Source organism: Salvelinus fontinalis, unplaced genomic scaffold (assembly GCF_029448725.1).
Source record: "Salvelinus fontinalis isolate EN_2023a unplaced genomic scaffold, ASM2944872v1 scaffold_0493, whole genome shotgun sequence".
NCBI lineage: Eukaryota > Metazoa > Chordata > Actinopteri > Salmoniformes > Salmonidae > Salvelinus > Salvelinus fontinalis.
In genome coordinates, this window is record NW_026600702.1 from 20,844 (window position 1) to 37,500 (window position 16,657).

General features: G+C 47.4%; 1 protein-coding gene across 1 annotated transcript in view; it reads left to right on the plus strand.

Annotated features, from left to right (window-relative positions):
• Window positions 1-782: 782 nt before the first annotated feature.
• Window positions 783-16,657, plus strand: part of LOC129846351 (protein tweety homolog 3-like) — a gene marked incomplete at its 5' end in the record, with an annotated part of 41,892 nt that continues 26,017 nt past the window's right edge. The window contains 6 exons of the mRNA XM_055914275.1: window positions 783-1,009; window positions 10,636-10,747; window positions 13,589-13,809; window positions 14,915-15,010; window positions 16,263-16,335; window positions 16,609-16,657. The exon at window positions 16,609-16,657 is cut by the window's right edge and continues 27 nt beyond it. Of these exons, the coding sequence (XP_055770250.1) occupies window positions 783-1,009; window positions 10,636-10,747; window positions 13,589-13,809; window positions 14,915-15,010; window positions 16,263-16,335; window positions 16,609-16,657 (778 nt within the window). The remainder of the gene's footprint in view (window positions 1,010-10,635; window positions 10,748-13,588; window positions 13,810-14,914; window positions 15,011-16,262; window positions 16,336-16,608) is intronic.

Below are 16,657 nucleotides of genomic sequence, written 5' to 3' on the forward strand. Positions count from 1 at the left end.
AGGATGATTTTGGGCTAGAGGGGGGATGATTTTGGGCGAGAGGGAGGATGATTTTGATACCTGGCTGGTCCTCATTGACTCGACTGCCCCTGCATGGAGAGAAGGAGAACTGCATGTGTATTAGTGAACGTATCTAAATCACGAGGCTAATTTGAATTTCCTGTTGCGCAGGAAAATGATCAGCGACAAAATGAAGATCTGACGTCTGTATGTATAATGTTTAGCTCTACACGAGATTGTACTGTAGGAGTTAGTGATGGGGGACGGGGTGGGGGTTCAGTTGAGGCTGCTTTGTGTTAAGTTACAATCAACTTCCTCTTCTCTTCCTGTACCCTACAATGCTCATTGTGACATCATATGCTCTTTCCTCCCTTTCCCGCCTCTTGTGTTTCTGTCAAAATGGTCCACAGAAAAGGGGAGCAACCCGCTGGGCACAGACGTCAGTTCAACGTCTGGTTTTTGATTTACATTTGATTGAGTTTGTCCACTAGCGTGAATTCAATAATGTGTTGGAACCTGAAGTCAGTTGATTTAGGTGAAAAGGTGAGAGCGAAAAACAGACAAACATTCCCCAGATTCCATTACATTGATGACTTTCTGCTAATCCAATCAGTTTTCCCACGTTAATTCAACGTCATCACATTTTAGGATTTATGTTGTTATTGAAATGACGTGGAAGCAACGTAGACTCAACCAGTTTGTGTCCAGTTGGAAAGGCTTGTTTCTGTACAGGGCCAAAATAGGATTATTGACTTGTCATTTTAGGATCCAGGTGGTTGTGATGTCATATCCTGTCTCTCTCTCCCCAGTCGGTGCTGTTGCTAGGCGGAATAGCGTTGGTGTGTCTGGCTCTGGACCTCCTCTTCCTCCTCTTCTACTCTTTCTGGCTGTGCTGCCGCCGACGCAAGAACCATGACGACACACACTCTCACTCACACACACACCAGCCCCCCAACCCTGACTGCTGCTGTACCGCCTGGTGCGTCATCATCGCCACGCTCGTCTGCAGGTTAGTGGTAACATACGCACACACACGCACACACACACACACGCACGCACGCACGCACGCACACGCACGCACGCACGCGCACACACACACACACACACACACACTCGGGGAGGGAGATTAGACACTGAGTGTGCAAAACATTAAGAACACCTGGTCTTTCCGTGACAGACTAACCAGGTGAATCCAGGTGAAAGGGGGTGGTGCAACTCAATATTAGGAAGGTGTTCTTAATGTTTTGTCCACACAGTGCATAGTATCCTCTATAAGGACATAGTTCAGCTCTATGATGACATTATATAGTATCCTCTATAAGGACATAGTTCTACCAGACTGTTGTAGATCAGCTCTATGATGACATTATATAGTATCCTCTATAAGGACATAGTTCTACCAGTCTGTTGTAGATCAGCTCTATGATGACATTATATAGTATCCTCTATAAGGACATAGTTCTACCAGTCTGTTGTAGATCAGCTCTATGATGACATTATATAGTGTCCTCTATAAGGACATAGTTCTACCAGTCTGTTGTAGATCAGCTCTATGATGACATTATATAGTATCCTCTATAAGGACATAGTTCTACCAGTCTGTTGTCGATCAGCTCTATGATGTGTGTGTGTGTCTCTCTCTCTGTCTGTGTGTGTGTGTCTCTCTCTCTGTGTGTGTGTGTCTCTCTCTCTGTGTGGTGTGTGTGTCTCTCTGTGTGGTGTGTGTGTCTCTCTGTGTGGTGTGTATGTGTGTGTCTCTGTATATATGTGTGTGTCTGCTTCAAAGGCCCCTACATCTAAACTAAAAAGCGTAAATGTATTTTTGGGGGTAAATCTGTTGAAACCTTTTAAAGGCCTTGGGGGATATTGCCTGTATATAACCTGTATATAGCCTGTATATAACCTGTATATAGCCTGTATATAGCCTGTATATAACCTGTATATAGCCTGTATATAGCCTGTATATAACCTGTATATAACCTGTATATAGCCTGTATATAACCTGTATATAGTCTGTATATAACCTGTATATAGCCTGTATATAGCCTGTATATAACCTGTATATAGCCTGTATATAGCCTGTATATAACCTGTATATAGCCTGTATAGCCTGACCTGGGAGAACTGGGGGACCTGGGAGACCTAGGAGAACTGGGGGACCTGGGAGACCTAGGAGAACTGGGGGACCTGGGAGACCTAGGAGAACTGGGGGACCTGGGAGACCTAGGAGAACTGGGGGACCTGGGAGAACTGGGGGACCTGGGAGACCTAGGAGAACTGGGGGACCTGGGAGACCTAGGAGAACTGGGGGACCTGGGAGAACTGGGGGACCTTGGAGAACTGGGGGACCTCGGAGAACTGGGAGACCTGGGGGACCTGGGAGAACTGGGGGACCTGGGAGAACTGGGGGACCTGGGAGAACTGGGGGACCTCGGAGAACTGGGAGACCTGGGAGAACTGGGGGACCTCGGAGAACTGGGAGACCTGGGGGACCTGGGAGAACTGGGGGACCTGGGAGAACTGGGGGACCTGGGAGAACTGGGGGACCTGGGAGAACTGGGGGACCTGGGAGAACTGGGAGAACTGGGGGACCTGGGAGAACTGGGAGAACAGGGGGACCGTGAGAACTGGGTGAACTGGTGGACCTGGGAGAACTGGGGGACCTGGGAGAACTGGGGGACCTAGGAGAACTGGGGGGACCTAGGAGAACTGGGGGGACCTAGGAGAACTGGGGGACCTGTGAGAACTGGGTGAACTGGTGGACCTGGGAGAACTGGGGGACCTGGGAGAACTGGGGGACCTGGGAGAACTGGGGGACCTCGGAGAACTGGGAGACCTGGGAGAACTGGGGGACCTCGGAGAACTGGGAGACCTGGGGGACCTGGGAGAACTGGGGGACCTGGGAGAACTGGGGGACCTGGGAGAACTGGGGGACCTGGGAGAACTGGGAGAACTGGGGGACCTGGGAGAACTGGGAGAACAGGGGGACCGTGAGAACTGGGTGAACTGGTGGACCTGGGAGAACTGGGGGACCTGGGAGAACTGGGGGACCTAGGAGAACTGGGGGGACCTAGGAGAACTGGGGGGACCTAGGAGAACTGGGGGACCTGTGAGAACTGGGTGAACTGGTGGACCTGGGAGAACTGGGGGACCTGGGAGAACTGGGGGACCTGGGAGAACTGGGGGACCTGGGAGAACTGGGGGACCTAGGAGAACTGGTGGACCTGGGGGAACTGGGTGAACTGGGAGACCTGGGAGAACAGGGCGACCTGGGAGAACTGGGCCAGTTTCAGTAGCACAGTTGGAAGCTGAATACTGCTGAACTGTTACAGTATACTGTAAGGTAATCAGTTCTGTATTTTGGGGAAAATCCCTGGAATTTCAATGTTTATAGAACAGTTTTTACACCAAGGTCATTGACCTTGTAACCATAGTAACAGGGCCAGGAGGGGAGAGAGAGAGAGAAAGAAAGAAAGAGAGAGAGAGAGAGTCCCTGCAGTGACTTGTTTAGGCTCTCTCTCTCTCTCTGCCTCTCTCTGTCTCTCTCTCTTCTCTTTCTCTCATAAACAAGTGTACTCTGTCTGTTCTGTGTGAAGCAGTGTAATAGTGTGATACAGGGTGATGTCAGATTAGCCCAGTGTTTCTGAAATAGATTATTTAGGTCATATTGGACCCTTTGGCTGGCTGGGGTACACACACACACACACACACACACACACACACACACACACACACACACACACACACACACACACACACACACACACTTGCATCTCCCTTGGCAAACACATTTCAAACACTGCACTCTCTCTCTCTCTTCTCTCTGGTCTAGAAAGGTTGCCATGGAGACAGCAGCAGATTTGATGCAGATGGCATATTCATGATATAGTGAAGAGACAGGGAGCATGGTAGCGATGTGTTTAGCAGGTTTAAATATTTGATGATTAACTGTTATATTTGATGTTAAATATTTGATATTGAGCTCTTTCTCTCTCTCTCTCTCTCCTATCTCTCGGGCTGTATGTCTCTCGGGCTGTATGTCTCTCTGACTGTATGTCTCTCTGGCTGTATGTCTCTGGCTTTATGTCTCTCTGGCTGTATGTCTCTCTGGCTGTATGTCTCTCTGGCTGTATGTCTCTCTGGCTGTATGTCTCTCTGGCTGTATGTCTCTCTGGCTGTATGTCTCTCTGGCTGTATGTCTCTCTGGCGGTATGTCTCTCTGGCGGTATGTCTCTCTGGCGGTATGTCTCTCTGGCTGTATGTCTCTCTGGCTGAATGTGTAGTTCTTCCGTTATTTGTTATTGTTAGTTGGTTGTCATGGGAGTTGTTTGCCAGGGCTTTCTGGGCCGATGTGACCAATCACATGGAATCACTGTCATTGGAAGACAGGATAGATTGACTCTGTAAGTCTCTATAGGACTATGACTGTAACTGTCCATGGACTAACTAATTATATGTAGGGCTTGACATTAGCTTTTTAGCTTTCGGACAAGTAGGACAGATTTCTTACTTGTTCAAAAGCTTAAGTCACTTGTCCAGTCACTTGTAACACAATGTTTACATCATTGTATGATGCAAGAAACCACTTTACAAAATATAATAATTTTTTTTTTACTATAGAGAATCAGACAGAAATGTAGGCTACACTCAATATGCAAAAAAGCCAGCCTCAAAATACATCACTGCCCCTTTAAGGCTCCCCTTGAGGGACTCCTAGAGGGTCTCCTGGACTAGAGGGTCTCCTAGAGTGTCTCCTGGACTAGAGGGTCTCCTAGAGGGTCTCCTAGAGGGTCTCCTAGAGGGTCTCCTGGACTAGAGGGTCTCCTAGAGGGTCTCCTAGATTAGAGGGTCTCCTAGAGGATCTCCTGGTTTGTCACCCTTGGTAGCCTATAAAATATTGCAACATTACAGTTACAACCAAATACTTTTCATATCTTTATAAAATAATTCCAGGGTTTGAAACTAAGGATGCCCTGTCATCCCTGGGAAATTAAGGATGACCTGTCATCCCTGGGAAACTAAGGATGACCTGTCATGCCTGGGAAACTAAGGATGCCTTGTCATCCCTGGGAAATTAAGGATGCCCTGTCATCCCTGGGATGATAAAAAAACATGTCTGTGGTTCAAAACAGACTCTGGGATGACAGTTCTGGGATGACAGATACACATGTCATACAAACAATGCACATTCACAAATAAAACAATAAGCAATGAGGCTGATGCAACAGATCAGACCGTTTTAGCTTGAAATGTTGATAAAGCTGTTTTTCTTCGTATTATAAGATCAACAATGCGCACGTGGCTGTGGGCAAATGTACCAAAATGCAATTAGCGGGAAAACACCTTCTCAGAGCGCACCGGAACACATCAGTGGTTTCATGTGGCAGAGATGGAAAATATCCATTTGAAATTAAGAAAGGCTAGGTCTAAAGATGCAACAACTAGCATGGGTTGCTAATATGACTAGGATTATCAACAACTAGCATGGGATGCTAATATGACTAGGATTATCAACAACTAGCATGGGATGCTAATATGACTAGGATTATCAACAACTAGCATGGGTTGCTAATATGACTAGGATTATCAACAACTAGCATGGATTGCTAATATGACTAGGATTATCAACAACTAGCATGGGATGCTAATATGACTAGGATTATCATCAACTAGCATGGGTTGCTAATATGACTAGGATTATCAACAACTAGCATGGGATGCTAATATGACTAGGATTATCAACAACTAGCATGGGATGCTAATATGACTAGGATTATCAACAACTATCATGGGTTACTAATATAACTAGGATTATCAACAACTAGTATGGGTTACTAATATAACTAGGATTATCATCAACTAGCATGTGTTGCTAATATAACTAGGATTATCAACAACTAGCATGGGATGCTAATATGACTAGGATTATCAACAACTAGCATGGGATGCTAATATGACTAGGATTATCAACAATTAGCATGGGTTACTAATATGACTAGGATTATCAACAACTAGCATGGGATGCTAATATGACTAGAATTATCAACAACTAGCATGGGATGCTAATATGACTAGGATTATCAACAATTAGCATGGATTACTAATTTGACTAGGATTATCAACAACTAGCATGGATTACTAATATGACTAGGATTATCAACAACTAGCATGGGATGCTAATATGACTAGGATTATCAACAACTAGCATGGGTTACTAATATGACTAGGATTATCAACAACTAGCATGGGATGCTAATATGACTAGGATTTAAGCTTTTGGCTGCTGGACAACAAAATAACTTTGATTTGAAAACTAATAGAACATGAGAGAATTGCTGGTTTCCATGGCAGTGTTTCTGAAATCATCCCTTCAACATTGTTATGGTCGTATTTTGGCTAGGCTAGGCTACTTTGAGACAAGGTAAGACACGTCCAGGTTTTAAACAATTAGGTTTATGGTTAAATAGTTTCAAAATGCTGACCGCCTCCGCTCAGATTCAAGGTGGGTGACGTGTTGTGCTCAACAGGCCTTGTCCTCTCTGGTCTTCTGACCATGTGATCTGACCGAGCCTCGAGCATGTGGACAGAATCAAGCCTTTAGATGTTAATGTGAATTATCCTTCATTATGTTTGTCAAACATGACTGGCGTTTAGCCTATATTTATGTCATGAACAGTCTCATTAAAGTTTGGCTCCATTTCCTGGCGCCTCATCAGTGTTGGGTTGGACATGAGGCTGTAGGCAAATCATCTCCACTTTGACATGTAGGCTTTTTTATTTACGTACCTGGAAAAATAGATTTGAATATTATTCCAATGTTGGCCTCTAATCCAATTTTGATCAGACTAATTGTTTGATATTGTGATTTATTTGTTTTTATTTTGGTTTATTTAAAAATCCTTCTTTAATAATAATATTTTTTCGGGATCGGTGTCCCCCCCACGGGACGGTTAAGCTAACGAAGGCTAATGCGATTAGCATGAGGTTGTAAGTAAGAAGAATATTTCCCAGGACATAGACATATCGGCAGAAAGCTTCCATTCTTGTTAATCTAACTGCACTGTCCAATTTACAGTAGCTATTACAGTGAAAGAATGCAATGCTATTACATTTCCACACACTTCAAAGTGTTTCCTTTCTAATGGTACCAAGAATATATATATATCCTTGCTTCAGGGCCTGAGCTGCAGGCAGATAGATTTGGGAATGTCAATTTAGGCAAAAATGGATAAAAAAGAGGCCGATCCTTAACAGGTTGACTCCTCCCCTTCATCTGCACTGATTGAAGTGGATTTAACAGGTTGACTCCTCCCCTTCATCTGCACTGATTGAAGTGGATTTAACAGGTTGACTCCTCCCCTTCATCTGCACTGATTGAAGTGGATTTAACAGGTGACATCAATAAGGGGTCATAGCTTTCACCTGGATTCACCTGGTCAGTCTGTCATGTTCCTAGTGTTTTATAAACTCAGTGTAAACATGTACACACACACACACACACACACACACTCCTCTGTCCACGTACACTTACACACACACTCCTCTGTCCTCGTACACTTACATACACACTCCTCTGTCCTCGTACACTTACATACACACTCCTCTGTCCTCGTACACTTACACACACACTCCTCTGTCCTCGTACACTTACATACACACTCCTCTGTCCTCGTACACTTACATACACACTCCTCTGTCCTCGTACACTTACATACACACTCCTCTGTCCACGTACACTTACATACACACTCCTGTGTCCTCGTACACTTACATACACACTCCTCTGTCCACGTACACTTACATACACACTCCTCTGTCCACGTACACTTACATACACACTCCTGTGTCCTCGTACACTTACATACACACTCCTCTGTCCTCGTACACTTACATACACACTCCTCTGTCCTCGTACACTTACATACACACTCCTCTGTCCTCGTACACTTACATACACACTCCTCTGTCCACGTACACTTACAAACACACACACTCCTCTGTACTCGTACACTTACATACACACTCCTGTGTCCTCGTACACTTACATATACACTCCTCTGTCCTCGTACACTTACATACACACTCCTCTGTCCTCGTACACTTACATACACACTCCTCTGTCCTCGTACACTTACATACACACTCCTCTGTCCTCGTACACTTACACACACACTCCTCTGTCCTCGTACACTTACATACACACTCCTCTGTCCTCGTACACTTACATATACACTCCTCTGTCCTCGTACACTTACATACACACTACTCTGTCCACGTACACTTACACACACACTCCTCTGTCCACGTACACTTACACACACACTCCTCTGTCCTCGTACACTTACACACACACACTCCTCTGTCCTCGTACACTTACACACACACACTCCTCTGTCCTCGTACACTTACACACACAGACTCCTCTGTCCACGTACACTTACACATACACTCCTCTGTCCTCGTACACTTACACACACACTCCTCTGTCCTCGTACACTTACACACACACTCCTCTGTCCTCGTACACTTACACACACACACTCCTCTGTCCTCGTACACTTACATACACACTCCTCTGTCCTCGTACACTTACATACACACTCCTCTGTCCTCGTACACTTACACACACACTCCTCTGTCCTCGTACACTTACATACACACTCCTCTGTCCTCGTACACTTACAAACACACACACTCCTCTGTACTCGTACACTTACACACACACACTCCTCTGTACTCGTACACTTACACACACACACACTCCTCTGTCCTCGTACACTTACACACACACTCCTCTGTACTCGTACACTTACACACACACTCCTCTGTTCTCGTACACTTACACACACACACTCCTCTGTTCTCGTACACTTACACACACACACTCCTCTGTACTCGTACACTTACACACACACTCCTCTGTACTCGTACACTTACACACACACACTCCTCTGTACTCGTACACTTACATACACACTCCTCTGTCCTCGTACACACACACACACTCCTCTGTCCTCGTACACTTACACACACACTCCTCTGTACTCGTACACTTACACACACACTCCTCTGTCCTCGTACACTTACACACACACACTCCTCTATCCTCGTACACTTACATACACACTCCTCTGTCACTGTTTCTGAGGCAGCACTGACCTCACAGACTGAGAGAACACGCTTTACCTATATCCTTCTCTTTCTCTCTCTAGCTCTCACGCTCGCTCTCAAGCTCGCTCTCTCTCTCACTCGCTCTCTCTCTAGCTCCCTCTCTCTCTAGCTCTCACGCTCGCGCTCAAGCTCGCTCTCTCTCTCACTCGCTCTCTCTCTAGCTCTCTCTCTCTCTAGCTCTCTCTCTCTCTAGCTCTCACGCTCATGCTCGCTCTCTCTCTCTCTCTCTCTCTAGCTCTCTCTCTCTCTAGCTCTCTCTCTCGCTCTCTCTCTAGCTCTCTCTCTCTAGCTCTCACGCTCGCTCTCAAGCTTGCTCTCTCGCTCTCTCTCACTCGCTCTCTCTCTCGCTCTCTCAGCTAGCTCTCTTTCTCTCTAGCTCTCACGCTCGCTCTCATGCTCGCTCTCATGCTCGCTCTCTCTCTCTCTCTCTAGCTCTCTCTCTAGCTCTCTCTCTCTCCCCATCTCTCCTCTCTCTCTAAGCGGATGGAGGAAGTCATTAAATCCTCTGGTAGAAGGAGGCATTAGAACAGTGAGAATAAACAGAGTGAGAGCGAGAGCTTAAGAGAGAAAGACAGAGGGAGAGAATTTGTTTGATTCTCCCTCCCCCTTCCTTCCATTATCTAGCATACACATTGTTTCCTCCCTCCCTCTACGCCTCCCTCCCTCCCTCTCTCCATGCCTCCCTCCCTCCCTCCATCTCTGTGGTATAACAATATGAGGTCCATCGTAGAACTCTGATTAAACCACAGAGCTCTTTTAATGGGTGGACACACACATACACACACATACACACACCCAGGGTTTAACAGGGGGTAGAGGGGATGGAGGGGGAAGTGTAGTTAATGGAGTAGAATAATGTGCTATGATGATGGTTCTAAATGTGTGTGGACAGTTAGCCTGTAGAAGACATTATTACAGAGACAAACAGAGGACTGGATAGTCCATGTGAGTGAGGCTGTTGTTTAGAGAGAGGGGGGAGAAGGGGGGCAGCGTGAGAAGAGAGGGGCACGGGATGGAGGGAGAGAGGGGTGTGTGTGTGTGTGTGTGTGTTCGTGTGTGCGTGCTGGAGCCAGAGCTGCAGAATAATCACATTATGTGTGGTCTGGCGACCCGGCCATTGTCCAGCCATAGTGTGATTCCTGGTAGTCCTATAGCCGTAGGGAGAGCCTCTGTCTGTCTGTCTGTCTGTCTACTCCACACTGTCCCCCGCTGTCCTATAGCCGTAGGGAGAGGTTGGGGACAGAGCTCTGTCTGTCTGTCTGTCTGTCTGTCTGTCTGTCTGTCTGTCTGTCTGTCTTACTCCACACTGTCTCCTGCTGGTGGGTGATAGAACAGCAATCACTCACACAGAGGCTGGACTGTGTGTGCTTGCGTGCGTGTGTGTGTGATATGGGCCAATGCGATAACACTTCCTGTAATATCGGCAAATGAGATAACACTTCCTGTTTCCTGTCTTTTCCGCAGTGCCGGCATTGCCGTGGGTTTCTATGGAAACGGGGAGTCATGTGACGGAGCCAACCGCCTGGCATATTCTCTTCGGCACGCCAACCGCACCGTGGCAGGGGTCGACAAACTGGTGGGACAGTCACACACACACACACACCAAACACATACACACACACAAGCGCTAACATCCCTCCCCTTTCATCCTACCTCAGAGAACGCTAACATCCCTCCCCTTTCATCCTACCACACAGAGCGCTAACATCCCTCCCCTTTCATCCTACCTCACAGAGCGCTAACATCCCTCCCCTTTCATCCTACCGCACAGAGCGCTAACATCCCTCCCCTTTCATCCTACCGCACAGAGCGCTAACATCCCTCCCCTTTCATCCTACCGCACAGAGCGCTAACATCCCTCCCCTTTCATCCTACCGCACAGAGCGCTAACATCCCTTCCCTTTCATCCTACCACACAGAACGCTAACATCCCTCCCCTTTCATCCTACCACACAGAACGCTAACATCCCTCCCCTTTCATCCTACCACACAGAACGCTAACATCCCTTCCCTTTCATCCTACCACACAGAGCGCTAACATCCCTCCCCTTTCATCCTACCGCACAGAGCGCTAACATCCCTCCCCTTTCATCCTACCACACAGAGCGCTAACATCCCTCCCCTTTCATCCTACCACACAGAGCGCTAACATCCCTCCCCTTTCATCCTACCGCACAGAGCGCTAACATCCCTCCCCTTTCATCCTACCACACAGAGCGCTAACATCCCTCCCCTTTCATCCTACCACACAGAGCGCTAACATCCCTCCACTTTCATCCTACCACACAGAGCGCTAACATCCCTCCCCTTTCATCCTACCACACAGAGCGCTAACATCCCTTCCCTTTCATCCTACCTCACAGAGCGCTAACATCCCTCCCCTTTCATCCTACCACACAGAGCGCTAACATCCCTCCCCTTTCATCCTACCACACAGAGCGCTAACATCCCTCCCCTTTCATCCTACCACACAGAGCGCTAACATCCCTCCCCTTTCATCCTACCGCACAGAGCGCTAACATCCCTCCCCTTTCATCCTACCGCACAGAGCGCTAACATCCCTCCCCTTTCATCCTACCACACAGAGCGCTAACATCCCTCCCCTTTCATCCTACCACACAGAGCGCTAACATCCCTCCCCTTTCATCCTACCGCACAGAGCGCTAACATCCCTCCCCTTTCATCCTACCACACAGAGCGCTAACATCCCTCCCCTTTCATCCTACCACACAGAGCGCTAACATCCCTCCACTTTCATCCTACCACACAGAGCGCTAACATCCCTCCCCTTTCATCCTACCACACAGAGCGCTAACATCCCTTCCCTTTCATCCTACCTCACAGAGCGCTAACATCCCTCCCCTTTCATCCTACCACACAGAGCGCTAACATCCCTCCCCTTTCATCCTACCACACAGAGCGCTAACATCCCTCCCCTTTCATCCTACCACACAGAGCGCTAACATCCCTTCCCTTTCATCCTACCACACAGAGCGCTAACATCCCTCCCCTTTCATCCTACCTCACAGAGCGCTAACATCCCTTCCCTTTCATCCTACCACACAGAGCGCTAACATCCCTCCCCTTTCATCCTACCACACAGAGCGCTAACATCCCTTCCCTTTCATCCTACCACACAGAGCGCTAACATCCCTCCCCTTTCATCCTACCACACAGAGCGCTAACATCCCTCCCCTTTCATCCTACCGCACAGAGCGCTAACATCCCTCCCCTTTCATCCTACCACACAGAGCGCTAACATCCCTCCACTTTCATCCTACCACACAGAGCGCTAACATCCCTCCCCTTTCATCCTACCACACAGAGCGCTAACATCCCTCCCCTTTCATCCTACCACACAGAGCGCTAACATCCCTCCCCTTTCATCCTACCGCACAGAGCGCTAACATCCCTCCCCTTTCATCCTACCACACAGAACGCTAACATCCCTCCCCTTTCATCCTACCACACAGAGCGCTAACATCCCTCCACTTTCATCCTACCACACAGAGCGCTAACATCCCTCCCCTTTCATCCTACCGCACAGAGCGCTAACATCCCTCCCCTTTCATCCTACCACACAGAACGCTAACATCCCTTCCCTTTCATCCTACCTCACAGAGCGCTAACATCCCTCCCCTTTCATCCTACCGCACAGAGCGCTAACATCCCTCCCCTTTCATCCTACCACACAGAGCGCTAACATCCCTCCCCTTTCATCCTACCACACAGAGCGCTAACATCCCTCCCCTTTCATCCTACCGCACAGAGCGCTAACATCCCTCCCCTTTCATCCTACCACACAGAGCGCTAACATCCCTCCACTTTCATCCTACCACACAGAGCGCTAACATCCCTCCCCTTTCATCCTACCACACAGAGCGCTAACATCCCTCCCCTTTCATCCTACCGCACAGAGCGCTAACATCCCTCCCCTTTCATCCTACCACACAGAACGCTAACATCCCTCCCCTTTCATCCTACCACACAGAGCGCTAACATCCCTCCACTTTCATCCTACCACACAGAGCGCTAACATCCCTCCCCTTTCATCCTACCACACAGAACGCTAACATCCCTTCCCTTTCATCCTACCTCACAGAGCGCTAACATCCCTCCCCTTTCATCCTACCGCACAGAGCGCTAACATCCCTCCCCTTTCATCCTACCACACAGAGCGCTAACATCCCTCCCCTTTCATCCTACCACACAGAGCGCTAACATCCCTCCCCTTTCATCCTACCGCACAGAGCGCTAACATCCCTCCCCTTTCATCCTACCACACAGAGCGCTAACATCCCTCCACTTTCATCCTACCACACAGAGCGCTAACATCCCTCCCCTTTCATCCTACCTCTCAACACCTTCCAGATTGTAAAAAACACTCACAAATGTGCCTCTCTCTCTGTCTCTGTAGGTGACGGACAGTGCCCTGTCTCTGAACCAGACAGTGGAGGGAGGTCTGGTCCAGTTGGAGACGGTCTACTCTGAACAGACTGACTATGTGTCCATCGTCCAGAAGCTCCAGGGTCAGCTGGATGAGCTGGTCAGACTCATGGTGGACATCCCCTTCTGGAGTAATTCTGATATCTCCCTAGAAGACCTGGCCTTCCAGACTGAGGTCTTTGACTGGTACAGGTGAGTGACAGCTGTATACATGTACTATACATGGTTAATATCTCCCTAGAAGACCTGGCCTTCCAGACTGAGGTCTTTGACTGGTACAGGTGAGTGACAGCTGTATACATGTACTATACATGGTTAATATCTCCCTAGAAGACCTGGCCTTCCAGACTGAGGTCTTTGACTGGTACAGGTGAGTGACAGCTGTATACATGTACTATACATGGTTAATATCTCCCTAGAAGACCTGGCCTTCCAGACTGAGGTCTTTGACTGGTACAGGTGAGTGACAGCTGTATACATGTACTATAAATGGTTAGCATTACAGTTGTCTCTGCTGGACTAGCTGAAGACCTGCCTTCCTCTTATATATTGTCTCATATATTGTGTTATATTATATATTTGTACCTGACTCTGTTGTATATAGTGTTGTATATAGTGTTGTATATAGTGTTGTATATAGTGTTGTATATAGTGTTGTATATAGTGTTGTATATAGTGTTGTATATAGTGTTGTATATAGTGTTGTATATTGTGTTGTATATAGTGTTGTATATAGTGTTGTATATAGTGTTGTATATAGTGTTGTATATAGTGTTGTATATAGTGTTGTATATAGTGTTGTATTTAGTGTTGTATTTAGTGTTATATATTTCCAGGTGGCTGGTATACCTGACTCTGCTCCTGTTTGATGTTCTGATCTGCCTGCTGGTTCCTGTTATATATTGTGTTATATATTTCCAGGTGGCTGGTATACCTGACTCTGCTCCTGTTTGATGTTCTGATCTGTCTGCTGGTTCCTGTTATATATTGTGTTATATATTTCCAGGTGGCTGGTATACCTGACTCTGCTCCTGTTTGATGTTCTGATCTGTCTGCTGGTTCCTGTTATATATTGTGTTATATATTGTGTTATATATTTCCAGGTGGCTGGTATACCTGACTCTGCTCCTGTTTGATGTTCTGATCTGTCTGCTGGTTCCTGTTATATATTGTGTTATATATTTCCAGGTGGCTGGTATACCTGACTCTGCTCCTGTTTGATGTTCTGATCTGTCTGCTGGTTCCTGTTATATATTGTGTTATATATTGTGCTATATATTGTGTTATATATTTCCAGGTGGCTGGTATACCTGACTCTGCTCCTGTTTGATGTTCTGATCTGTCTGCTGGTTCTGTTCGGACTGATACGCAACTCTAAAGGCACTCTGATTGGGTGAGCCACACCACATGATGACCACAGAGAACTCTGGATGGGTGGATGGATGGATGGAGGGAAAGAGATAGGAGGTCTGAGAGAGAATTGGGAGAAGGAAAATGAGTAGAGATGTGTTACTAGTTGGAGGGGATGAGAAGGGGAGAGAGGAGTTTAGGCTGGTAGAGCGAGGGATGATTAGAGGGAGAGAGGAGTTTAGGCTGGTAGAGCGAGGGATGATTAGAGGGAGAGAGGAGTTTAGGCTGGTAGAGCGAGGGATGATTAGAGGGAGAGAGGAGTTTAGGCTGGTAGAGCGATGGATGATTAGAGGGAGAGAGGAGTTTAGGCTGGTAGAGCGAGGGATGATTAGAGGGAGAGGAGTTTAGGCTGGTAGAGCGATGGATGATTAGAGGGAGAGAGGAGTTTAGGCAGGTAGAGCGAGGGATGATTAGAGGGAGAGAGGAGTTTAGGCTGGTAGAGCGAGGGATGATTAGAGGGAGAGAGGAGTTTAGGCTGGTAGAGCGAGGGATGATTAGAGGGAGAGAGGAGTTTAGGCTGGTAGAGCGAGGGATGATTAGAGGGAGAGAGGAGTTTAGGCTGGTAGAGCGAGGGATGATTAGAGGGAGAGAGGAGTTTAGGCTGGTAGAGCGAGGGATGATTAGAGGGAGAGAGGAGTTTAGGCTGGTAGAGCGAGGGATGATTAGAGGGAGAGGAGTTTAGGCTGGTAGAGCGATGGATGATTAGAGGGAGAGAGGAGTTTAGGCAGGTAGAGCGAGGGATGATTAGAGGGAGAGAGGAGTTTAGGCTGGTAGAGCGAGGGATGATTAGAGGAGAGTTGTGGAGTCAGGACATGATGAGAGGAGAAAGGAAAGAGAGAGATGATGAGATTGAAAGAGCGAGAGAGAGCGAGAGATGGTAGGAGAGAGAGAGAGGATAGGAGAGAGAGCGAGAGAGGATAGGAGAGAGAGAGAGAGAAAGAGGGTAGGAGAGAGAGAGAGAGAAAGAGAGGGTAGGAGAGAGAGAGCGAGCAGGAGAGAGAGAGAGAGATTGACAGAGTGGGAGTGAGGACACATTAAGACCATCTTGTGTGCATGACTCACATGTCACAGGTTGTGTGTGTGTGTGTTACATGTCTCTGACTCAACCCCACGTTGTTTTACACACAAACACACACAAGCAGTGATTTCACAGCATTGAACATTGTGTTAATCTCTCTCTCTCTCTCTCTCTCTCTCTCTCTGTCTCTCTGTCTCTCTGTCTCTCTCTCTCTCAGGGTGTGTTTGTTGGGTGTTCTGACTCTCATCATCAGCTGGGGGTCTCTGGGACTGGAGCTGGCAGCTGCCGCGGTGAGTGTCTCCATGGAAACGTGTCGCTAGGACAACGGCAGTTTCCTGTGATATGACATAATTTCACTGGATTTCTATTGGCTTAGACAAAGTAGTGTAGATGAATGATTATGTAAAGTCAATCACCCTTAAGACCTAAGATACCTTACTTTTAATTTGTTCTGAACCCGATGTTTGGTTGTGTTTGTGGTTGTGTTGTGGTTGTGTTGTGATACATTTTTTTGTGGTTATGGTTGTGTGTGGTTGTGTGATGGTCATATGGTCTCTCCACAGACGGCCAGCGACTTCTGTGTTTCCCCGGATACCTACATCACCAGGGTAA